The 26,407-nt window shown below is 35.9% G+C and overlaps 1 protein-coding gene across 5 annotated transcripts in view; it reads right to left on the bottom strand.

Annotated features, from left to right (window-relative positions):
- LOC128992121 (zinc finger protein OZF-like) overlaps window positions 1-26,063 on the bottom strand; it is a 76,434-nt gene extending 50,371 nt beyond the window's left edge. For 4 of the 5 annotated variants that reach the window (XM_054415549.1, XM_054415544.1, XM_054415547.1 and 1 more), the window contains exons 1-5: window positions 25,917-26,063; window positions 21,584-21,677; window positions 19,544-19,592; window positions 18,509-18,679; window positions 17,821-17,964 (exon numbers count right to left, since the gene is read on the bottom strand). In XM_054415549.1, the coding sequence (XP_054271524.1) occupies window positions 17,821-17,964; window positions 18,509-18,679; window positions 19,544-19,592; window positions 21,584-21,677; window positions 25,917-25,968 (510 nt within the window). In that variant the 5' untranslated portion in view covers window positions 25,969-26,063. The remainder of the gene's footprint in view (window positions 1-17,820; window positions 17,965-18,508; window positions 18,680-19,543; window positions 19,593-21,583; window positions 21,678-25,916) is intronic. The other variant, XM_054415546.1, reaches the window with a different exon arrangement.
- Between the last annotated feature and the right edge of the window lie 344 nt (window positions 26,064-26,407).

Raw genomic sequence — 26,407 nt, 5'->3', positions numbered from 1 at the left:
ATGTCAAAACAAAGTTATTAAACAATTAAAGTAATATTTACATGTAAAGAATGTATTAAATAAAAACACCTTTAAAAAGGAAATGCAAAGCGCTCCTGTATCGCCAGTATTGCATATTGACTTTCTGCAGGTGTTTTTAAAGTTTTTTTATATATTTTTTATCTCATCTCAAAAAAATCTCGATTAAAATAAAACTCTTGTTGAACGTGATTAAAAAATTCCCGAAAATTTCTCGATATTTTTAGACTTGTCCATCCCTAACTGCAAGCTATGTTTAGATAAATGTAATAAGAGTTTTTTTTTCTATTACCATTTAATAATTAAATATACACATATACCACAGATTTTAGAACATACAAATATCAACGGCGTACAATTTAGTTATTTACGATATACTTTTATTTTCCAAGGTATTTTGCAAGGTATGTTAAGTTAATCCGACACATGTTATGCAGTTCGAAATAATTATAGAAAATAGCTTTTAAATAAATAGAAAACATACAAAATAAATAAATACAAAATATTGTAATTTTCATACTGTTTCCATGAAAATACAGGGTGTCTATAAAAGAACTCCGGGGTTTTGAGGCAAAATATTACACTGAAGTAAAAAACTTATATACATGTTAAATACATGATTGGAAAGGTTACATTTTCAAGTTTTTTTTACAATTTAATAAAGTTCAATATGAGCGCCGTTAGTGGCACGGCACACATCGTAACGGTATTCCACCTCTTCCCATGTCCTGACCAGCATGTCTGGGGGGACGGTTGCCACACAATTGATTATTAGTTGCCTGAGATGGTCAACATCATGAATTTTCTCTGCATACACAAGATTCTTGATGTGCCCCCAGAAGAAAAAGTCGAACTGAGTCATGTCAGGGCTCCTTGGAGGCCATGGAATCGATCCTTCCCTTCCAATCCATCTGTTGCCGAGTCGAACGTCAAGTGCCTCACGCACACGCAAACTGAAATGTGGCGGTGCCCCATCTTGTTGGAAGTAAAGTAAACGCCGAAAGTTTCTTTGTACCGTAACAACAGATTTAGTTTCTATTAGCCAGATAATGCACTGAGCCTTTTGTTGCGGCGTTGCCATAGCGCGGCAATCCAGACAGCACTGACAGCCACACTACGTTGTTTCAAGGTCAACGCTCCGCAGCGCAGCAAACTGTTGATGAAAACATTCCCAATCGGTATGAGTAAAACTTGATGAGTTACTCGATTCAGAGAAATTAACTACATTTTGCTATCTTCTACAGTTATTAAGATATTAATTTTTAAAATCCCGGAGTTCTTTTATAGACACCCTGTATATCAATAGCATTATTTTCATAACTTAAAAAAATCTAAAGCAGAGCCTTAGTTGATACAGCAACGGTTATAGAATCTTTTTTTTATTTCTATAATCAATGACATTGTTTTACAATAATCTATGATAAAGTTTAAGATAAGAATAAGCATACCACATAGTTGTGTAATAGCTATTTACCTTACAAGTGTAGTAAGAGCGTTTTTACATCACGCAGGTGAAGGTTGTGCAACGAGCGGAAGCGAGTTGCATAATTTACCTAAGTGATGTAAACACGCTCTTGCGTAACGTGTAACGTACAAGATTTTACCTGACCCGACAATATACAGGAGGTTACGAACAATATTAATCATTATCCATTTCACTCATCTTCTAACAGTAACGTTCATTTACAAACAAAAGCTAGGTTAGGAAAATTCTTCAAAACATAACAATAAAATTCAAGAGCACAGCTGATTTCTAGCGTTGAACGTCGTTGGCTCCATAGAGGTATATTTTTTAAGTTAATCACTCAATGCTATTTAAATGGGTTTCATTACATCACTGAGTGAGTTTTTGATACTTTACATCACTCGAGAAGTAAGGAAGTTGTATACATCACGCTTGGGATAGGAAAGTTTAACATGGCGGGTTAGGTAAAATATTTTACCTAACCCACCATGTTAAACTTCCCTTTCCCAAGCGTGATGTAAACTTCTTTACTTCTCCAGTGATGTAAAGTTGAAAAAAAACTCACTTGGTGAGGTAATTAAACCCATTTAAATAACATTGAGTGCTTGAAAAATATACCTCTATGGAGCCAACGACGTTCAACGCTAGAAATCAGCTGTCTGCTTGAATCTTTTTTTTTTTTTTTTTTTTTTTTTTTTTAAAGAGGTTGGCGGCCTCTTTTAACCTTGCATTTGCCCATCCACATAGACTACAGATCTGGGCGTGGAACGTATCCAGCAAAGCAAGGGGTGAGCCGGTACAGTACAAAGGTGAACTGTACTGATAAAAGTTTGTGGCACCGACCAGGATCCGAACCCACGACACTGCTGCCTTGGGCCCAAAGTCCGCGACGCTACCAACTGAGCCACCAACTCACCAAATATAAAACATTGTGTTATTGTTATGCTTTAAAGTATTTTCCTAACCTAGCTTTTGTTTGTAAAAGAACGTTACTGTTAGAAGATGAGTGAAATGGATAATGAAAAATATTGTACAGTAGAACCTCTTTAATCCGAACTAATTGGGACCGGGGGTAGTTCGGACTATTGAATAGTTCGGATTACAGAACATATTGTTGTTTTTACATAACAATAGCTAGGGAAAAGTGAAAAATGCTTTATAAAGTAAAATACGATGTTTATTTAATACAGTAGTAAACATAGGGAATAAACAGTACTGTACATAACAATTGAAATAATTACGGTGTGTATATCAATAAATACAGTATCTAATAAAAAACTACTGTTCTGTGTATAGACTACAGCAATGAGGCGTTCGGATTAGTGGACGTTCGGATTACAGGGGTTCGGATTAAAGAGGTTCTACTGTACGTAACCCCATGTATATTGTCGGGTCAGGTAAAATCTTGTACGTTACATGTTACGCAAGAGCGTGTTTACATCACTTAGGTGAATTATGCAACTTGATTCTGCTCGTTGCACATTCACCTGCGAGATGTAAAAACGCTCTTACTACACTTGTAATGTAAATAGCTAATATTTAATTTTTTTGGATCAGCTGTCTTAAATTGTGAAATAAGAAATTTGGCATTTCTTCTTGTTTACATTGAAATGTCAAGGAATCAAATGTAAACACTGTGAATATTCTCACTGCAGCCATTGAGACCAATCAATATTTACTTTATCGAAGTGTGAATAGTCCTACTGCCATCCTTGGTATGGTAGCTATATTTTTGTAAAATTTAAGCTCAGATGGTTTAGTAGTTTTTGCAACTATTTTTGTATAATATTATAGACAGTTTATAACTACTGTATACGGTATTTTTGTGTAATTTCCCAACCCCTTGTAATGTCTGTAACTGCAATACAATATTACTGCATTGTTATATTGTATTCTATTCAAAACTTGAGTAGCAAAATATATTATATATGTATAGGCCTACAACTCTACTTGGTTCTTTAAATAGAGGGTGGACACATAACACGTACTTTAGATGTGGGCAATAACATAGACTAAGCAACACAAGTAGACTCCTCATCCCATTGTAAATTTTGAGGCTTGTTTTTCATGTCTAGTTCATGTACGTCCACACTGATCGCTGGGGTAGACAACATTTTGTTTCTATTATTTTAGGGTTATTTTCATGATTTGTGCTTTACTATTTGGATATAACTAAGAGACCAGTTATTGTTTATGATTAAATCGTTTTATTTGGTTAAATGAGTTTTTAAATGACCGAAATAACAAGAAACAAACTGTAAACAAAACATAACCTCTGCAGTTGGACGTACAGAACTAACAATAAAATTGGCTTCAGCTGTTCTACAAGGATGACAAATCTACTAAGGGAGTATGATTTATCTATGGCAATAACTAACCCCTATGTTAAATATTTCTTCCAAATTCAACCTGTATTTAATGAACCTCGTCTTTAGGAATATTCCTATACAAAGAATATATTTCTTAGGCATGAAATTTGTTACACTGAAGTTCCACTGTATAAAGCAATTCTAAGACAGTTCGAATCTGGGCTTAGCTAATCCTTGATTATAGTGTCTTTAAGCGATCCTTCATTTAATTGAATACTTATCCTTATTAGCGAATTTCCTAATAGGGAAGTAGCTATTATGCCTATATCATAGGTGGCTCGGTAAGACCTGGGCCACGGACTGAAATAAAGTTATCTTTATCCCATTCAAAAAGTGGCGGCAATTTTAATTTTTCAAATTTTTTTTAAATGGCTTATTTTATGAAAAAAAATTTCAATTACACTTTTATTTGGCATTTAAAATTTCCTATAAAAAAAAAGATACAAAGTTCTATATGATCGAATAAGAAATAACTGAATCATCACAATTTTTCGTTGTAAAATAGGGTGGAACTAGAGCTGGCCCGTGGTCGAAAACTCAACCAAAAGTATGTATTGTGCAAACTTCTCTATTTTCCTTCCATGCTGTAAATAAAAACATTTGATTGGAATTTCTTTAATTTGTTTTGATTTTATTTTGTTGTTATTTCGTCCTCAAAATGGCAACCCATAAGGCCCATGTTAATTTGTTAGAAATTTTAAATAAATTTTCTGTGCTTATTTTTAAATATATTTTGATTTATAAAGGAATTCTGCACCTCTATAGGCAAATATTTTTCAAACTGTATGCATAGTTTCCCTGCGATGCACAGGAGCTGAGAAAAAAGGTTTTCAATAAACATGCTTGTTTATTAATATAGAAATAGCCCCATGTTTTTTGACCCAATTAACATCAATATTCTCAAAATACAAAAAAAACCTACACATAAAGGACCAATAACCTATTCTTTTGGTACAAACCATGTGTAAGTCGGTCCAGTAGTATGGTCAGGGTGGCTGTCGTAAGCTTAAAATTTTGGCCACATGCTCAATCTCCATAAGTATATTTTCATTTTAATTTTTGACCCAGTTAACATAAAAAATTTCAAAATACAGTACTAATAAAACATGTACATAAAGGACCGGTAACCTTTCTTTTGGTACAACCTGTGTGTATATCATCCCAGTAGTATGGTCAGGATTGCTGTCGTAAGCTTAAAATTTGGGACCCATGTTAAATCTCTACAAGAAAAGTTTAATTTCCATTTTTTACCCAACTAACATAAATATTATCCAAATACAAATAAAACCTGCACATATAGGACCGATAACCTTACTTTTAGTACAACCCTTGTGTATATTGGTCCAGTAGTATGATCAGGCTAGCTGTCATAAGTTTTGCAAAAGTTTTTTAATAAATAAGATTTCATTTCAACCATATCAGTAAAATGTTAATACTGTACATGCAATAGCATCAGCACAGGTCGAGTTTGGTATCAAATCAAAGGTTTTATTAAGTAAATACATTGACGTAAACCCAAACATAAACGGACAACCGAGTCAAAATGGCAACCGTTCAAATATTTCTTAAATTTGCCATTTTTTACCCAGCTGTTATTTTGAGCTCAAATTTGTGGGATTGTATTCTACTAAAAACCCAGAGACCAAGCTTTGGTCGGGGAAAATCATTCGTTTACTATGACAGCAGTCTTAGCATTGCAGATACATTAATCCAACTGCCACAAAGGGTTCCCACGCTCCGCACTGCTTGCAAACGAAAGTTGACTACAGCAACATCCATAATGATTTCTCATGAGCGCAGCAACATCCATGATGATTTCTCGTATGTCGAAACCTTTATTGATTTCTTGATTTCTCGTATGTCGAAACCTTTATTGATTTCTATGATCATCTCTTGCAATCACGTCATCATCTGTCATGATTTACCTTGATTGCAGCAAGGTCCATGATAATTTCTTACGATGGCAGCGACTGTAAGAGCATAGCAACATCAGAATGGTTTACACAGTCTTACTTTCTTACTTTCTACACGACAGCTTAAACAGAGAACAAATGGTAATTAAAAATTAATTGAATTGGCGTTTATTTCAAATGTCATTTTACTTCTGATTCACAGACTTTACCGCAATCATAAAAAATTCACAAACGATTCCTGGTTTTCTTGGATTCCAAGTTGGCTGGATACCCTTCTTGGTTTTAGAATAGTTTTTCAGACAAATTTTTGAAAAGTATTAATGTGTGTACAGCTTGGACATATCGCTTGTATGAAGAAAATCTTGGATCATTATTTTACAATATTATTTATATTGGACAAGTGAAGTTTTTTCTACCACTGAGGTTGCATCACTGTTTTGATAATAAATTAGTTCACAATATATATATGGTAAAGTATGTAAAATATATATAATGTAAAGCTTTAGTTATAGCAATATAATGAAATGTATACTAATGGGCATATCACTGTTTAGACTGCAATATGAAATTAAATTAACGATTGAAAGAATGTATGACGTACATTTGAATAAGTGTAAACTACATTAAGTTTTTCCATTATGTTTACCTGTTAAATTTAAACTTAAATGTTAAAAGTCCAATAATGTACCTTTTCTACAAAACAAAATGCCAGGTGTGAGTTTACCGAGTGCAAAATGTAAATTTAAAATGGAATGAAATTAAAAATTAAATGAAAATTAATTACCTGGTTTGTATGTAACAAATAAATCCTGGTTGTGAAGAAAACTTTCACAGCTTCCAAACTACAAAAGTTTCAATCTTGAGTTTCTCCATTATCTGAACACTTGTGTTTTTGTCTGCAATGGGTAGAATTGTGACACATAAAAAGGGTGAAATTTTCCATCACTAAGTAGAGGACATAGTTATTTAACAGGATGAACAACAGCATTGTGGCGGTGGAACTTTTGACAGAACAAACTAACTTAGCTGTGAAAATGACATAGCATATCTGTCAAAAACTGTTTCTTAATCACTCACAGTTATAACAAAACATAATACAGGGTGTCTACTACATTCTGGATAAAAAATTCATGGACAATTCCCGTACATTTAAGGGCACTTTGGCGTAACCTTTGTCGGTGTCATTAGGCCTACCGAATAATTTTCCTGATTGGTCAAACTGTATTAATCTTGTTATTAACTGTAGTTGTACCAGAGAGAAGAGTAAATAATAATAGATAGCCTAAGAGTTAAAAATTTCAAAATAGAAATTTATTGACAGTAAACAAGCATAGGCCTACCTATACTTTAGGTAAAACTTTTATAGTGTAACAGAGAAACGCAATCATTGTCTCCTGCGATAGCGACAAATATCTCCATCGGTCACGTTAACTTCATAACATAGCTTATCCGATCCAGGCGGATTAATTTGGCACGATTCGCCCTGGCACAACGTTAGGCTCTCGACTACTTTTGAAAAAAAAAAATCTTTAATGCATATTGTTGCTCAGTTCTTAGTACAAAATCAAGGTATGGTAAGCGGCTACCAATAAGCAATAAGCACAGAGTAAGATTATTGTATTTTCATTTGCAAAGTTAATATCGACACATAGCAATCATTAGTTGTTTATCTAGGCTCAATTACATTTTCTTAATATATTTTACAGCTCTTTCAAGAATCAAAATACCAGGCCTAGGCCTAATAGATGAGTGAACGAAGTGAACGAATCTATGTATCGTGTATAGCGGAGTCGGAGAAAAGTTGTCCGCTGGAGTATGTGTGTGTGTGTGTTCGCACCTAAAACTCAAGAACCGTTGCACTTATAGCGTTCAAATTTTGCACAAATAGTTATGACTCCAGTGTAAAGACACCATTAAAATTCTAGACGATTCCGCTCAGTAGTAATTATAAAATACTTAAAAAACATTTTTAAATTTGTCCCATAAGAATAACATTAGGAGCTACCTTCTTCTTCTTTTTATTTGTTTACGTTTTGCGACCAACAATTTTGTTGTCTACTTAAGACAGAGAGAACGACTTTTACTCTAAGCTCTTTCATTCATGGAGTAAACAGTTTGGCGTCTATGAATATATATCATTATAATTTCACAGCTTTCAGAATAATGTTATTTAAGCTAATAAAATCTCACAACTTTCATAATAGATGAGTGAACGAATCTATGTATCGTGTATAGCGGAGTCGGAGAAAAGTTGTCCGCTGGAGTATGTGTGTGTGTGTGTTCGCACCTAAAACTCAAGAACCGTTGCACTTATAGCGTTCAAATTTTGCACAAATAGTTATGACACCAGTGTAAAGACACCATTAAAATTCTAGACGATTCCGCTCAGTAGTAATTATAAAATACTTAAAAAACATTTTTAAATTTGTCCCATAAGAATAACATTAGGAGCTACCTTCTTCTTCTTTTTATTTGTTTACGTTTTGCGACCAACAATTTTGTTGTCTACTTAAGACAGAGAGAACGACTTTTACTCTAAGCTCTTTCATTCATGGAGTAAACAGTTTGGCGTCTATGAAAATATATCATTATAATTTCACAGCTTTCAGAATAATGTTATTTAAGCTAATTAAATCTCACAACTTTCATAATAATAAATTGAACTTAACAATATTAGTCGGCAGTTATATACCGTTTATGTTCAGTATTAAGATTTCGCCTTTTAATTAAAAGTATATAGGTATGTATGTATTTAGAACAAAGCAGCTTTTTACATTATTCAATTTAATGTTGGCATTGAATATTAAATATTCACAAATGTTGGTATATTTTCATACTAAAATGCTATGCGAAGGGGGGGGGGGGGACAGGTCCCCCAAGTAGAGAGTAGTAAAGACAGCGGAAAGGTGAGCAGTGAAAAGAAAGGAGTACGGAAACCCTTTATGACTGTTAAATTAACGTATCTGTAATACTTAAATGCTATGGAAAGATAGGGAAACAGGTCTACGATGTAGGAAGTAGTGAAGGAAATAGTGAAGGAAGTAGTCAAGGCGAGCGCTGCGGAGTGTGGGGGGCCTTTATGACAGTTAGAATAATGTATCTGCAATTCTAAAAATGCTATGGGAAGGGAGAGAAACAGGTCCACGATGTAGGAAGTGGTGAAGGAAGTAGTCAAAGTGAGCAGTCCGGAGTGTGGGAAGCCTTTGTGACAATTAGAATAATGTATCTGCAATTCTAAAAATGCTATGGGAAGGGAGGGAAACAGGTTCACGACACTTAGGAAGTGGTGAAGGAAGTAGTCAATGCGAGCATTCCGGAGTGTGGGAACCCTTTGTGGCAGTTAGATTAATGTATCTACCATACTAAAATGCTATAGGAAGGGAGGGAAACAGGTCCACGACGTAAGAAGCGGTAAAGGAAGTAGTCAAGGCGAGCAGTCCGGAGTGTAAAAACCCTTTGTGGCAGTTAGATTAATATAACTGCAATTCTAAATTCCAATAGGAAGGGAAGGAAACAGGTCCACGACGTCGGAAGCGGTGATGGAAGTAGTCAAGGCGAGCAGGCCGGAGTGTAGAAACCCTTTGTGACAGTTAGATTAATATACCTGCAATACTAAAATGCTATAGGAAGGGAGGGAAACAGGTCCACGACGTAGGAAGTGGTAATGGAAGTAGTCGAGGCGAGCATTCTGGAGTGTAGAAACCCTTTGTGGCAGTTAGATTAGTGTAACTGCAATTCTAAAATGCTATGGGAAGGGAGGGAAACAGGTCCATGACGTAGGAAGCGGTGATGGAAGTAGTCGAGGCGAGCAGTCCGGAGTGTAGAAACCCTTTTGACAGTTAGATTAATATACCTGCAATACTAAAATGCTATAGGAAGGTAGGGAAACAGGTCCACGACGTTGGAAGTGGTAATGGAAGTAGTCGAGGTGAGCATTCTGGAGTGTAGAAACCCTTTGTGACAGTTAGATTAGTGTAACTGCAATTCGAAAATGCTATGGGAAGGGAGGGAAACAGGTCCACGACGAAGGAAGCGGTGATGGAAGTAGTCAAGGGGAGCAGTCCGGAGAGTAGAAACCCTTTGTGACAGTTAGATTAATATACCTGCAATACTAAAATGCTATAGGAAGGGAGGAAAACAGGTCCACGACGTAGGAAGTGGTGAAGGAAGTAGTCGAGGCGAGCAGTCCGGAGTGTCGGAAGCCTTTGTGACAATTAGAATAAGGTATCTGCAATTCTAAAAATGGTATGGGAAGGGAGGGAAACAGGTTCACGACACTTAGGAAGTAGTGAAGGAAGTAGTCAAGGCGAGCATTCCGGAGTGTGAGAACCCTTTGTGGCAGTTAGATTAATGTATCTGCCATAATGAAATGCTATAGGAAGGGAGGGAAACAGGTCCACGACGTAGGAAGCGGTGATGGAAGTAGTCAAGGCGAGCAGTCCGGAGTGTAGAAACCCTTTGTGACAGTTAGATTAATATACCTGCAATACTAAAATGTTATAGGAAGGGAGGGAAACAGGTCCACGATGTAGGAAGTGGTAATGGAAGTAGTCGAGGCGAGCAGTCCGGAGTGTAGAAACCCTTTTGACAGTTAGATTAATGTAACTGCAATTCTAAAATGCTATGGGAAGGGAGGGAAACAGGTCCACGACGTAGGAAGCGGTGAAGGATGTAGTCAAGGTGAGCAGTCCGGAGTGTGGGAACCCTTTGTGAAAGTTAAATTAATCTATTTGAAATTCTAAAATGCTGTAGGAAGGGAGGGAAATAGGTCCACGACGTAGGAAGTGGTGAAGGATGTAGTCAAGGTGAACAGTCCGGAGTGTGGGAACCCTTTGTGAAAGTTAAATTAATCTATTCGAAATTCTAAAATGCTATAGGAAGGGAGGGAAACAGGTCTACGACGTAGGAAGTGGTGAAGGAAATAGTTGAGGCGAGCATTCCGGAGTGTAGAAACCCTTTGTGATGATTAGAATAATGTACAGTATCTGCAATTCTAAAAATGCTATGGGAAGGGAGGGAAACAGGTCCACGACGTAGGAAGTGGTGAAGGGAGTAGTCGAGGCGAGGAGTCCGGAGTGTGGAAACCCTTTGTGACAGTTAGATTAATGTATCTGCAATAATAAAATGCTATGAGAAGAGAGGGAAACAGGTCCACGACGTAGGAAGTGGTAAAGGAAGTAGTCAAGGTGAACAGTCCAGAGTGTGGGAACTCTTTGTGACAGTTAGATTAACGTATCTGCAATAATAAAATGCTATGAGAAGAGGGGGAAACAGGAAATACGTTACGTATATCACCAATGACTTTGGTTAATTAATGGACGAGAAGTTAGGATTGTTGTTGACTGAGATTTGGTTTTTTAAGAGGTTGGTCCAGCCTCTTTTAACCTCGCCCGTGCGTGGATCGTTTACAGCAAAGCAATTGGTGAGCCGGTACAGTACAAAGGTGAACTGTACTGATAAAATTTAGTGGCAGTGACCAGGATCCGAACTCACGACATCGCTGCCTTGGGCCCGAAGTTCGCGTGACGCTACCGACTTGAGTCACCGACTCACCATTATTTGCCCCGACTCATGGGTCGATTTGCCCATACAAATAACATTATTGTGTACACCAGTGACACCGATAAGTGTGCTAGGTGTGGGTAAACTCTTTCATTATTGCGCTCATGTTCACTCATCCTGTTACGTGCAGAATAAGCGTACTACTAGTTATTTAGGAGGGCCTAAATAAACTGGGTAACAAACAATGAGGTTATAATAGCAGCAAAGTCACTATCATCATTCTAGTTCTTAAGATTTAGATTGCTTAAAGCATACAACTCAATAAATAAATATATGGGAAACAAAAAACATTTAAACCTGAATAGCCAACAATATAAGACAAAGATACAGAAAATGCAATGACATAATTTGAAACCAAGAAGGCCTACATAGTGATAAAACATTAATGCAAATAACAATGCTTGTAGTTTTGTCAATTGAAAGATAAAACATCCATAAAAAAGGGGTTAACTTACAAAATAAGACTGTAGATTATTTACATGTTTAATATGAAACCATAAACAGTTTTATGGCACTAGGCAATGGCCGCGGCAAAATGAATGTTCAAGCCAAGTACAAGTAAGAAGTGAAATTTAACAGCCATTATAAAGCTATTATTTTCACGATAAAATAGGTTTGGGATCTCATAATAATTCCTCATAATATAATCTCATAATAAGCCCTAGTAATAAAAACAGAAGTTGTAAAGGAATAAAAGTGATACAACTTTTATGAGCTAGCTAACTGAGTCAACAGTTCTTGGAAGTACTTGACTTGACACTTAATTGTCGTGATAAAATATTAATGGGTTTGAGATTGTTAATGGGATTTTTATTGCATACTCTAGTAATAAATTATGAAAATGTAAACAAACATCTGATAAACCTTTTATGTGCTCCTAACCAACTAGCGATCAATAAAATTATGACCCATTAAAAATTTAAGGACATAGTCTGGCATTTAAGGACAATTCCCGTACATTTCATGGCCAGTAAAAAATTAAGTACAATTCCCGGTTTTCCCGGATTTCCCGGTTGGTAGACACCCTGATAATAACTAATTGTCATACCGTTTTTAGATTCCTGCAATTAACTTTGAAATCCTAAATATAAATGTGTTGCTGCCAGTTTTTTGGCTAGTTTTTTATATCATTCCCTATAAAACCACATAAGACCTTGATGTCTCGGCCAACCAGGTAAGGTCTATGATTTGCCGAAACCACAGAATGATACTAGCATAGACAAAAAGAATTAAATATAGACAGTCAGCCGTGCTGCGGTTACCATAGGTTCTGGCGCACACCGCTGGGAGTGCCATGTAGTTACGGCGTACCTATGGTAACCACAACACGGCTGACAGTCTATATTTAAGCTTAAAAGGGTATAAATAATATATAAAAATTATTATTATAAAATTATCAATATAAAAATAATAATAATTTCTAAATATATTTAAACTTACCCTTTTCCAAATATCAGTTGATTGTGGAAAACTATTTTCTCAAAGATGTTTTTGATCCACGGTCAATATTTCTCTTTCACAGGATTTCAGTAAAAATCACAATAGGCCTACATGATTTAGCATTCATCCAGACCGTTTTAAGTGATTGGTCTTTTACTGTGTTTTACTGTTTTGTTTGTTGACGTCTTCAGACTTCTTATCTTCTCACGGCCATCGATTAACTTATTTTGCCAGACCACTGAGTATCGTTTTTGGTTTACTTATTAGTTATTCAATTGTGTTTTAACTAACATTCAAGGAGGTTAAAAACTACAAAATTAAGGAAGGAAGATTTTTCACTTTTTCACTAGGCAGCGGTGGCCAATTGTCTTACACCAGCTTCGGAAATCATTTAAGTTGCCAGAACGGTTTACGTACAACTTATTCCGTTAACCCCGAACCGTCTCACGTAAATTTGATTCAAGAAACCCCGTATCGACTCTGGTGATCGACCGAGTCTAATTTTCCCGACACGTTTACTTTGGTCATTACCAAGTATAACGACCGAATCACGTTTTAGTTAGGTTTCCAATTAATTAGGTTATCCGCATTCACAATAGTTTATTCAAAATTCTAAATTTAGCTTCACATATTTTTCGAGTGGCTATGATGAGCACTTGTTAAAGGTAAGCTTAACATTGTAAGCATAATTGTTGTATTTAATATTCTGAGCCAATAAACTCGAAACGATAATTAATTAACGAACACGTTAGAGCCCTGGACTATCTCATTGTAGGCTAGGCTATCTGGACAAATTTAAGGTGTGACAGAATTTTTAGGTGAGACGTCAATTACGTACTTTTAAATCTGATTTTGTCTCTCAACCCGAAATTTCGTCATAGCTAGATAAAGATAAGTATACACTACCAGTCATTGTCGACTTATTTTTACTTGGTTATGACTGATGTATTTTTTTCGGCCGCCATCTTGGATTCGCCATTTTGAAACATGATAAATTATTTTTAATATGAAAGGGGTGCTGTGACCCATCATTTACTTTTTTAAGCTGAACTCAATTCCATGGTCCGTCTTTCATTTTCATATTTTGATTTTGAAATATTCACATTTTTAACCAAAAAAATGCAATATCTCATAAATAAAACTTGATAACAAAAAAATGATTTCGGCATTGAGTTTAGCATAAAAAAGTAGTTCGAAATGATGGGTCACAACACACACTTAATATTTAAAATAATATATCACATATCAAAATGGCGGATCAAAGATGGCGGCCGAAAAAAATACATCAGTCATAACAAAGAGAAAATAGGTTGACAATGACTGGTGGTGTATACTTATATTTATCTAGCACTATTTTGAGATTATGGTCTTAGTTTGTAAATGCACAATGTTAAAATGGGCTGAAAATAAAGTTTTAAAAAGCCCTCATAACTTTGGAATGAATCAAGATTTTTTTAAACGGTTTGTGGCATTGTAATCAGGGTTCAAAATAATGGGTCACAAACCCACCTTTACATTTGAAAAAAATATTTTGCATCCAATATGGCAGATCCAAGATGGCGGCCGGAAATGACCACCTTGTCAAAATGAAGTACTTACTACCCAACAATGTTTGGAAGTGGTCAGGGATTGATATTAAAAAAAATGTAGAAAAAAGTTGGGGGGGACAATTAAAACTCACCCTGTATATTGATTTATATTTTTTTTTTTTTGTCCTAGGACGCTAGGCACGAGCCTGGGATTGTTTTTCACATTACTTCAGGCTAGACCTAGGGGTTGCGGCATTATCACTTAGATAAAATCCATTGGTGACTTGGCGGGGATCGAACCCGGGACCTCACGGACCGAAGTCCCGCGCTCTAGCCACTACGCCAGCTCGCTCCCCGATTTATATATCTATATAATTAATACGCTACATGAAAGTTTGTCGGTTGAACTCCTCCGCCATTTCTTAACCGATTTTATTCATTGACGTCTCATTGGAAAGAGCGTGTCGTGTAGATTTGCAAACTGACCTTACATTTTTTTAAAGTCCCTTGGGCTCTGCCCCAGTGGCTTTGAAAGTTCCCATGTTATCCTTATGAAGAACCTAATTGTTTACATTTTGATCAGCTGTATGATTTAATTGCTGTTATTTATTTTTCAATTCAATGAAACGCATTGAGTACATTTGTTTACTATTTGAGTTTGTGTAAACATAACCCCCAAGAGATCGATGCCCCCAAGACGAATCGTTTTAGGATGGTTGTACAGTATTTGTGTATTCATCGTTGTTTTGTGTCGCTATGACGGATCGTGTTAGCATGATTGTAACTTGTGCATTTATCGTTGTTTTGTGTAGCTATAATTTGTTTATTTGTTGTTTTTTTTTCTTTTAAATGCCTCCGACGCGACGGCAACGAAACATAGACAGGAGGCGTAATCGTGATAACGACCGCAGCTACAGAACAGTGGCGCGTAATAGGCTTAACTCATCACAGTCAGCACCTGACCCTGGACAATCTCAACTATTAGGTTACAAATGCGCCCTAACACTACCCCAAAACGACTTTTCGTTCTCAATTGACCCTCTATCAGTGACCTGTGTTGCCTGTACAGCGAGGCATTTTGAGAAGGAGAAACCCGGCAACCGGCCGGAATGCTTTAGGTTTATTAATAACGAAGATAAACATGATCTCCGGTAATCTTTGAGTTGACTCTTTTAACTCATTGTAAATATGACTGTTATTCGTTTTTAAATAACTCCTGTAATACTTTGCAATTGCTCGAATTCGAGCAACATGTACACTTGTTAGTAATTAATATATAAATATAAATTAGTTCTTTGGCCTTAATTTTCAATATAAATTATGTCAAGTTTAGTCTGCAATGACATTTCAAACTTTCAAGTGGATTAACATTATTCAAGCTGTAATTTTTATGTTTTTTATATAAGTAAATAAAGCATTGTCTGCTTTCGAATCTTCAAAAAGTATAAAAAACACTCCTCTCTGCAATCAAAATGATTTTATGGGATGAACCACCCAAACCCTTTTACACGGTTTTTGGTTGATAGCATGTTCAACGTTTATAAGGTCCACATTTACTACTCATTCATCATTCCTACAGCACAACACTGACTGAGCTCTGAGCTTTTTAATTCCCTCACCACTCGAAAGTGATTTTACGCGACAAAAAAGTGTCAGCCGCTAGATATTGTGCGATTGTTGCGGTGCATGAAACCGGCCTCATGTCTTTCAACTGGGAAAGAAACACATAGGTAAAGTATTTTTCTTTGTAACATGGACATTAAAAATTGATTTACATCAAGAATAAGCGCTTAATCCTCGAGCAGGGAAAAATCAGCATATTTTCATCACCATTCTTGGCGAGGCACGGGCAAAACAAAAAAGTAAATCGGTCCCGGGGTTACTATAAGACCTACGGCAATAACGTATTCCCTATATGGGAAATTGGGAAATTCGCTAAAAAAAGAGCAAAGTCAGATAACCCATGGAAACTTTAACCACAGACCAATCTATATACATAGTTGAGATAGGTAGTGATATAGTGGCCATAGCCACATATGAGCCAAACCCCTATGCCTCCTCTGAATTTCTTCTCCAAGCCTAATCCCCAACGACTAACTGTAATCAAACCCTGTACTTATATTATATTTCTTACTTGATTTAGACAAGAAAAATATAATACTGTTATACCATGATGATCCATCCAATAGTTAAGCTTTGGACCAAACTGAGCGTATTTTAACCCAACTATACATAAGGATGTCGAGTGTAGAATGGAGTGAGTGAGAAGCGTTGTGTCGCATTGTTGCTGACTAAGACCAGCTGTTCTTTGGACAGGACCATTTACCTAAAAGTAGGGATGTTTATTTTGATTTCAAAATTTGGTTGTCAGTTTACCGAGAATGCATGTACAATATAGGTTTTGGTTTATCAGTTGCTTTGCAATAATTTCCCTGTAATCACAAAGGAGGTTCAAAATGTTGCTGCAATCGCAGGAGATGATTATGATGTCTTTACAAACGGGGTGGAGGTGGATGTTCATAAATTTGCCACAATCGGAAGATATGATGATGATGTCTTCCCCATCGCGGGAGATGTATTTGATCTTGCCCTGCTCACAGGAGACAATGATGGCGATTGCCGTGATCAAGGTTTTTAAGTCCTGATATCCTTTATTGTATTATTAGGCAAGCTTGATTCTTGAAAACCTTTTTTCTCAGCTCGTGTGCATTGCAGGGAAATTCTACGCATACTGTTTAGAAAGATATTTTCCTGTAGATGTAGAAAATTCCTTTATAAATTAAAATAGCTCAAAATAATCACAAAAAAAGGAATTAAAAATTTAAAAAAAATGTGCATGGGCTTATGGATTGCCATGCTAATGACGAAATATTTAAACAGAAAATTAAAACGAATGGAAGAAATTCCAATCACATGTTTTATTTACAATATGGGGTAGTAATAGAGAAGTTTGCACAACACATATTTTTGGTCGAATTTACGACCATGGGGCGACCTCTAGTTATAAATGCACACTACACCAAATTAATACTCACTAAAATGCTACTACTCCTTTTCTACAGGCAGCTATTAATAGCCTACAATATCAAAGTTCAAAGTTTATAAGCCTAAAACATTCCTAAATATGTGGACCATCTTTGTGATTAATTTTGGGTATATCAATTTAGTACTTTGGTCGCGAGGGCCACACAGGCAGACAACACCTCAATTTTATAAAACAGTAGAACCTTGATAACAAGACTCACATGGGGATTGTAAAATAAAACCATTTGTCAAGGTTGACTTCTTATCAAGGTGTGTAATAGCATGTGATTAGGGGTAAAATAAAACTAAGGAGATTTGAAAATGCCACTTGTTATCAAGAGTGACTTGTTGTTATCGAGAGTCTTCTTATCAAGGTTCCACTGTAGTATAGATTTTGACTTTTTAGCTGACATAAAAAACTAATCTGAAAAGGGTTGAGTCCAAACATTATTATAAACTAACTGAAATGGACTTTATGACAACTCAACATGATGTCTTACCTCTTCTGAGTCTGAATCTGAAGATAGTGTTTGAATCTCATTTGATGTGGCTGCTACTACTGGCAAGGTCTTACTTGTGGTATTTCTTCTTTTTCTCTTTGGAGAATGACTCTCGCTACTGTCACTTTCAGATCCAACAGTCTCCTAGAAAAATTATATTTTATTATTTAAATAACAGGTGAAATGTGGAAAGTTTGCTCTGCTGGATTTGTCAAATGTTTCTTGGCGATAAAGTAGTATTAATTTCATTTCGCTGTTGCCGATCGGACGATGAACATGTACATTTTCATGCTAGATTACATTATTTTTTCAAACTGCACTTGGATTTGTGGGATTAGATGTTAGGATTTAATTTGGGATTCAACATCACTAGTTGCCAACAAATCTGCAAACAGTTTTTATGACTGATTTCATTCTAAATACAATATTGTTTTCAAATATTTTTTTTATTATTAGAATTCATTTTACAATCTGTTCATAAGCATATGAGAACAATAAGTAAAATATTTGAAAAAAAAATGGCAGGAAGCATCTGTTCATCAAGGCATGTCAAAAATGTGATCAATCATTTAAAGATTTAAAGAAATCTGTAGCTCAGGTCCAACACATGAGCATCACTTTTTAGTCTGGAAATACACTGACTATTGTCCAGCAGATTAAATAAAAAATCAGCTCATTTGAAACTGACCTGAGGTGTAGACATCTCATAATCGGATGGATTAGGCTCAGCAACCCTGGACTCTACTAAGTCTTGAACATTTTCTTCAGGTTCCTCTGTGTCCTGCTCAGATTTGACTTTTACATCACTGTTAGGGTTTGCGCTGTCTTTCAGAAGATCATCCACCAAGATGTTAAAATCCTGATATCATTAGATTTTTGTAAATTTCAAGATATGAAATGGTTAGAATATATTATATATTATATATATATTATATGTACATATTGTACATAATGATCTTTGTAGATACTTAGACACCAACCAATATTATTTAATGGTGTGAATATAATATTTGTTTATTCTTCAAAAGCCTTTGAGCAGACTTTTAATAGTATTTAAAGTGTTATAACATTATGGCTCAAAAAATATTGTTCAAACAAACCACTGTTTAACGATAAATGCCAACACAGAGGGCCTAAACAAATAAGGTAGCCATAAGGTAGCAAATCAGTAGAATGTTCAATTTGCTACATATATTGTTTCTACTTGACAGGAAGCTGAAATTTTCACATGAAGTGTTTTCATAACCTATTTTTAAAAATTTTGTAAGGTCTTTAAGCTTTTGGTACATACTGGACTTACTTATTTACTTCTGTCTAGGAATATAAAATTAAACGTCTTTAACCTCTTTGTGGGAAACCCTGTATACTATTCAATAAAAAATTGGTAAATATACCTAATGGAAGCAGTGGAGTAGTCATAAATTTTTATTAAGTCCAAGAAGCTGTCAATTGTCTATAAAAAAACAAAAAAAAAAACAGATTACCTTGAAATATTTAGGTGTTTTTGGGAAAAGCAGAGTGTAAACAAACGTTCCCGCTCACTATACCATTGAACGGAAATAAGAATAATGAGGAACATTGGGAACTAAAAATTGTCTACAACAGTAAATTATATAGTTTAGGTTCATGTTTTGATATGATAACAAAACACACACCCATTTTTCTTGGTGATCTTGGTTTTTTGGCAAAATAGTACGGTCTAGAGAACAGGCAAATTACTTACTTGTGACATATGTTGATTTTCATCCTTGACTTTCTCTGTAATAGGTTCCCTGTAAAAAAAACAATAAAACAATAAGATGAGTTCTGGTCTGGAAATTGGAGTGACATATTGTATATAGATCTGGCATTGATTGAATTGTTAAAATCAATAGGAGTTCTAACTAAAAGCAAAAGAAAAACTGAGAGCACCTTAAATAAATGGATACTAGGAGCTCCTTCATTCTTATGGATTAGTGAAGCCTTTAGAAGCTTTCTTGGATTAAACCATATACAAAAAGAATTAAATATAAACTGTCAGCCGTGCTGCCGTTACTATGGTTACCATAGGTTTTGGCACACACCGCTGGGAGCGCCGTGTAGTTAAGTAGCGCTAAAGCCATAACTACATGGCGCTGGAGCAATGTGCGCCAGAACCTATGGTAATCGCAGCACAGCTGACGGTCTATAATTAATTCTTTTTGTCTATGATTAAACTAATGCCCACGAGCAGCATGGAGAATTGAGAGAAAGCCGCAAATCAACTTGCAGGATTTGTCAAAGATCAAAGACTGGTTGTCAGCATAATCCTTTTGATTGCAGTACTAGTGAATTAATATTACTTTCAACCGGGCCGGTATGCGACTCCTATTACAATTGTGATGAAACAAAAGTTGGCTTGGAAGCAATAAAAATACGTTGGGCAAATCATTCAGTGAAATGTTATACAGGAAGGATATGATTAGAACATAGGGAAGTTTTAAGTCTATCAAAGTTAGGTCTAAAGAGGTTACAATAAACGACTTAAAAAGAAAATTAGTAAACATATTATTCATTGTGCAAGAAACAAGAAACCATATAGAAGCTATAACCATTAAGAAACCATATCTTGCATTAAATGAATCACAAAACTAAGATTTCTAAACTAAACCACAGAACCTACTAGACAGTGAAATGTTTATGTGTGTGATTTATCAGTGATACAAGTAAGCTAAATCTCTATTTTCTTATTGAAAGTTGAAGTGAAAAATTATTAAATTGCTGCATTAAATAACTCAAATTTACGGATACGAGTACACAAATACGAGATACAAGTACAGTGCAACTTAGCGGCGAGTGTCAACGGCAGCAAGGGCAGGGCTAGGAGTAGCGCAGGTGCGGCGAGGTGCGGTATTCTACTTTTTCATTGCTCTCTATGAAGCCATAATTTTAATGATACGTATTGTTATTTACGTATGTATTGATTTTAAAGCTAATTAGATTATCTGTAGGTTTGGTCAAAATGTTTCTTCCTACAGTGAAACTATAAAAAGATATAATTGGTTAAAGAAAGTTTTTGTAATTAGCAGACTAGCAGAGTATTTTTTTGTATGTATATCAGTATTAGGCCTACGGTTAAACTATGCTATATACAAAAGAACTATTATCCAACATAAATTGTTCGCCATATTGTTAGGTGTAATATACAAAAAAAGAATCTCGTCTGTAACTTTTGAGTTACGAGTATTTATCCAAAGTAGTGTCTACTGTACTGCTCTTGCAATGTTTGGGACCACTCCCAAACATGTTGGGGAGAGAAACCAAGAGGGGTGGGGACTTTGAAATTTTTTACTGTCTACTTTGTTTACTAACATCCTACAAAAATTCAACTTTCACCTAATTTAGTAAGTCGGTGGCTTGGTCGGTAGCGTCTCGGACTTCGGGCCCAAGACAGCGATGTCGTGGGTTCGGATCCTGGTCACCGCCACTAAAATTTATCAGTACAGTTCACCTCTGTACTGTACCGGCTCACTCCTTGCTTTGCTGTAAACGTTCCACGCACGGGCGGTTAGTCTATGTGGACGGGCAAATGCAAGGTCAAAAGAGGCCGCCAACCTCTTTAAAAAAAAGAGGGGCAACGACACAAAACCCTCTTTGACTGGGCTAATTTAACTTAAACTCAAGAGTTTAGACTGATCCCTAAAAATAAACATGCAACAATATCAGAAACATTGATGATGGCTACAAAATTGTTCTTAATTACAACCACTTTTTAACATTTAAAACAAAAATAAAATAAAATTACCTGTGGTCTTCATTGCAAGTTGATTCTTCCTGTGGAGGCCAACTGCTCTTAACGTTTTTGACACATTCTTCGTCATTAGGTTCTCTTTTTGGCACTGAAAATAAAAATGTATTAGCCCAAAGGCTGATATATTGGAGAAAGGAACCAAACTTGCACTTGAACTATTTATGCGAGTACAACTCAACAAATAGGCTGAATGCTAGGCCTAATCCTATGCCTAACGTGGAACTGAAAGTCAAGCTTAGAACTGTCACTTGGGCTTTTGGTAGATCAGTGCTGTTGGTGCAGAAGACTAGTAAATCTGTTTAATGGCCAAATAAACATGTCTCTCCAGCCAGAAGACATACCAGTACAGTAGATTCAGGGTTTGAATTTTTTCTTGGTCAGGTTTAATGTAAAGCTCATTTGGAGTTCACCTGCCTGTAGCATAGCTTGGCGGGAGAGGCCTACGTGACATGATTTTGATACTTTTTGCTTAGCCATACCGTACTGAGTGTGTATGTGTGTGTGTCCACTAAAAACTGAAAGAAAAAATGTTCTGCTTTTTAAAGGTTTTTCACAATAATTGGAAAACATGGTAAGTTATAGCAGTAGCTTGTGGTAAGAGGCAACTAAAAGAGCTATCTAATAGCGCACCCATTCTTTTAGCGTCTCCTCTACATACCACAATTTTTGTTTTTGTATCAGGGTAGGTAGGTTAATTGAATTAATTATATTTTATATTCCCGAATTAAAAAGTTATATTATTATTTTCTTCTTAATGTTTCAATATTTCTTGTTAAAATCATTAGCTCACTCTGGTATATTCTCAAGTATTGCTCAATGCCCTTTGTCTCCCAGGACGTCCATTCAGTTAGAGGGTACAGCTTAAAAACTGGGTTTACTTGCACATTCCAGGACCGGATGGCAACCAGATAGGGCCCTGCTGCGGACTTGGGGGAGGGGCTCTTCTAAGGCAACTGATTGTCTTGTACGTCCTTGGTTGTAAGAGAGCGCAGGACACACAGAGTATGGCCGTGAATGGGTTGAACCAGGTTACATTCTCACAACGACAACAGCACAGCATAGGGGGAAAAATATTTCAAGCAAACATGTCAGACGACAATGATAAACACTTATCTGTTTTCTAAATCTTCTATGTGTTAATGAATTCTCAAGTAGCAATAATCCCCTGATAAATTATGGTCAATCTAATTTTGTATAATTCTCAATAGGCCTACAAAACAATCAAGATCTAAATTGACGACAAATATTTACATTGATGATTCAAACTTAAGCCAAGTATAGAGTATACAGAATTTCTCGGATTGATATAGGATCAAAACTTAATTTAGGATACTGTAAACATGTTGAGCCCATTAATTGGTAAAATGTCAAAAGGTCGAAAAGCCCTGCAAAAAATGTCAAGGATGTGTGATACTGATATGTTAAAAACCATTTATTTTGTATAGATAAATGTTCACATGTCCTATTATATGGTAGCCTAGGTTGTAGCAATTTATGGAGGAACTACTAAGAAAAACTTAGACAAAACTCATCAACAAAAAATACCCCCGATGCAGCAAACCTGCAGACTAAGCGAATTTCCATCTACAGTACCTGGCTGGAATTCTACTAAATTATTCCCTTAAAATTGTCAGATTTAAATCCTATTTAATATCATTAATTTTTTATATGATGAACTTTCTTAGGTTTGCTGCTACTGGGAAGACGATAAGGTGTTTTTTTATTTAAATATTGATAGCTTAGTACGAAGTTAACAAATTTTCCAAATTTCATTTTATTGTCCATAGACAAGCAAGCTAATACAGTTTATTTATTTTCATTCGTCACCCCTTCAACCCAGTTCACCAAACAAAGTTTCATAGCCAAACTTTGAAATAAAATATAAGTTAGTTTTCAAAAACATACAATGTTTATGGTCTAACCCTAAAATAGCTACTCTATGTACAAAAAACCTTACGTTGATCATAGGCAACAGCACACAACTAAACCTCACTAACCTACATTGCCGGTCTGATAGCTGAATACATCACATATCCAATGCTACCGGTACCTAAATAATAAAAACATCTGTTGCCAAACATACAAAGTGGTACTATAAGAAAGCTTATGATTTCTACTTTAAAATAGTGAAAAAATCATGCAGAAATTATTAAAATTATACAAACGGTGAGCATTCACGTGAACGCTTGCTACATGCGTCGGAATTTGAACTTTGGCAGTTTGTTCACAAATGGTGTAAATGCGTCAGAAATCCGACGTGTAACAGAGAGAGGGATATACTAATTCAGGCCTAGGCCTAAACTTATTTGTTTTTTTAGCTCAACAAAATGGTTTGAAAATAAATTGAAAAATTAAAGTTTTTGCGATGAAGGATGGGAAAATCTTATTTTCACCCCAAAAATCGGATGAATAAAATCGGATCATTGTTGCTCGAATCGTGCTAACAGACACACAGGTATGTAGAAATATATATATGAATTTGAAAGGATGGTGTTTTTGTCCTCTTGGGACCTCAAAACAAAAAGTAAATCGGTCCCTAGTCCAGATCTTACCATGAGTACCTATTACGGTAATAGCAAATTACCTATAGGCTACAGTATGCGATATTCGCTAATAGCCAATGTTGGCATTTTTTACACTCTAGACTCTAGGCGGTTTTTAGAACCAAATAAGTTAAACTTAGTGATGTGATGTGTTGAGTTTATGAGTCGAGTTGACTCAAGTCAAGAGCCAACTCGAGTCAACTCATTCACAACTCGAGTTGGACACAAACTCATACGAAGATTGCCGAAAGCTACTTGAACTTAGAGCGTAACGAGTCCGACTCACAAAACTTAAACGCTATAGACTCAAAAATAAGTTTTATCACAAACTGTAGACCAAAATTAATGGTCTATTGTTTGTAGTTTTATCTATGCTCAAGGTGAGTCAAGAAACCAAACTCATACGGAGAAAAAAAAGCGAAACCTACAAAAACTTGGAAAGAAACAAGTCCAACTCGCGAAACTTAAAACGTTATTGGCTGAATTCCGAGTCAAGAAACTGAACTCATACGGAGAAAGCCAAACCTACACGAACTCAGAACGTAACTGAGTTGACTCGCGTAACATTAAATGCTGCTGGATGAATGTGAGTCGAGCCGACTCGCAAAGTCATAACCCTATTGGCTGCGCTGCTGTCGACCCGAACTTGTCAGATTGAAGTTGATGATAACTTACCAATGAATACTGAGTTGAGTCTGACTGGAGTTGAGATAACTTAGTTGTGAGTCGAGTTGGACTCGAGTCAAGGAAATACCTAACTTACTGGACTCGTCACATCACTAATAAGCCTAGTCGCCCAAAAATGGGATTTTTTGCTCATTATACCTTTATACCATGTATCCATCGATGACCAGTAGTGACTGGATAGATTTCGTCAAAGAAAAAACATTTTAAACATTTTAGTTTTAGTACTTTTTAATTTATGTGGTTAACATGGCTGTAGAATACAAGGCCCATTCACCATTTTCCTCTGTGAAATATTCCTTCATGGAGTACAGGGGCCGCGCCTTGAGTAGTTCCTCCACTCTCTTTTTAAAACTCTTAAGAGGGAGTGACTTTATGTCTTGGTGCAGGTGGTTATAGAGTCTGATGCCAAGGACCGGATAACAGTCTTTTTGTTTACTGAGCCTGCAGAAAGGAACGTTTAGGTCTTCTCCTTTTCTCGTATTGTAACGATGTAGCTGGTTTCTGCAGCTGAGGTTATCTATATTTAAACTACCAGCGGTATAATAACTTACTGAACTTATACTAGGCCTACTTACTTATGTTATATTGCATTTTTTGCCTTATCTACCAAAATTAGACTAGGCCTAGCCTACCTATTTCAAACACTTTTTACCTTTGGCACTTTTGGGAGAAACACCGGGTACAGTTTCTTCATTGGGCAATGCTTAAATAATATCAATTGAAACTATTGAATAAAAAATAGGCCTATTGTTTAATAATCGATATTTTTACTAGGCTACATCAATAATATAATTAAACTGTCATAACCTAACCTAACCTAACCAACCAAAGTTGCTGATAGTGAAAAAATACATTGAAGGTTTAAACTTAGGCTACTAATTGAATCAATAAGATTCAATGCGTAGGCCGATTAAGTAGCATAGTCCAGTTAAGAAACTGTAAGTTTTTACCCGAACTCTTTTTTGGCCTCTTAAGGTAAGTGCTGTGAGTTAACTTTGCTGCAACTAATAGCCTACTGAAACAATCTTCACAAATGGATAGGTTTTATGACCGTTTTATCCTATGGTTAAAGTTTTAATCTAAGGCATGCAACTCACCTAAAATAAACTGAATCTTATCTGTATCTGAAAATTTCTCTTCCACTTCCATGGCTGAATTAATTAAATAAATCACACAGGACAGACACAGATCAGTGAAAATAATGAAACTTTGTTGAGGTAGGCCTCTAAGTAAATAAATATAGGCCTGGCCTAACCAAGTACTTAAAACTGCCTAGCCTAGTGTCAGTCAGTCAAGTCTAGTCAGCAGCACTCAGCAGATTGTGACTATTGTGAGTGAGTGACTTCAATGTGAATAAACAAAAACAAACCGAAAACAAACAAAACAATAACCGGTCGCATACTGGACTGGACTAAACTGGGAGTACGTGGACTGGACTGACTGGTATTAAGCCGGTCTCTCCCTCCCCCTATATGGAGAAAGTAGATATATGGGAGCACTGGAGAAAGTATTGTCAAAGATAAAACATCCTCCTTGAGGATGAGGAGTACGTTTTATCTAGTACTAGTTGTACCCGCGGGCTTTGCCC

This window comes from Macrosteles quadrilineatus, unplaced genomic scaffold, assembly GCF_028750875.1.
Source record: "Macrosteles quadrilineatus isolate MER2022 unplaced genomic scaffold, UCM_ALF_1.0 Scaffold_4__1_contigs__length_99947679, whole genome shotgun sequence".
NCBI lineage: Eukaryota > Metazoa > Arthropoda > Insecta > Hemiptera > Cicadellidae > Macrosteles > Macrosteles quadrilineatus.
This window is presented reverse-complemented; position numbering and strand designations above follow the sequence as displayed.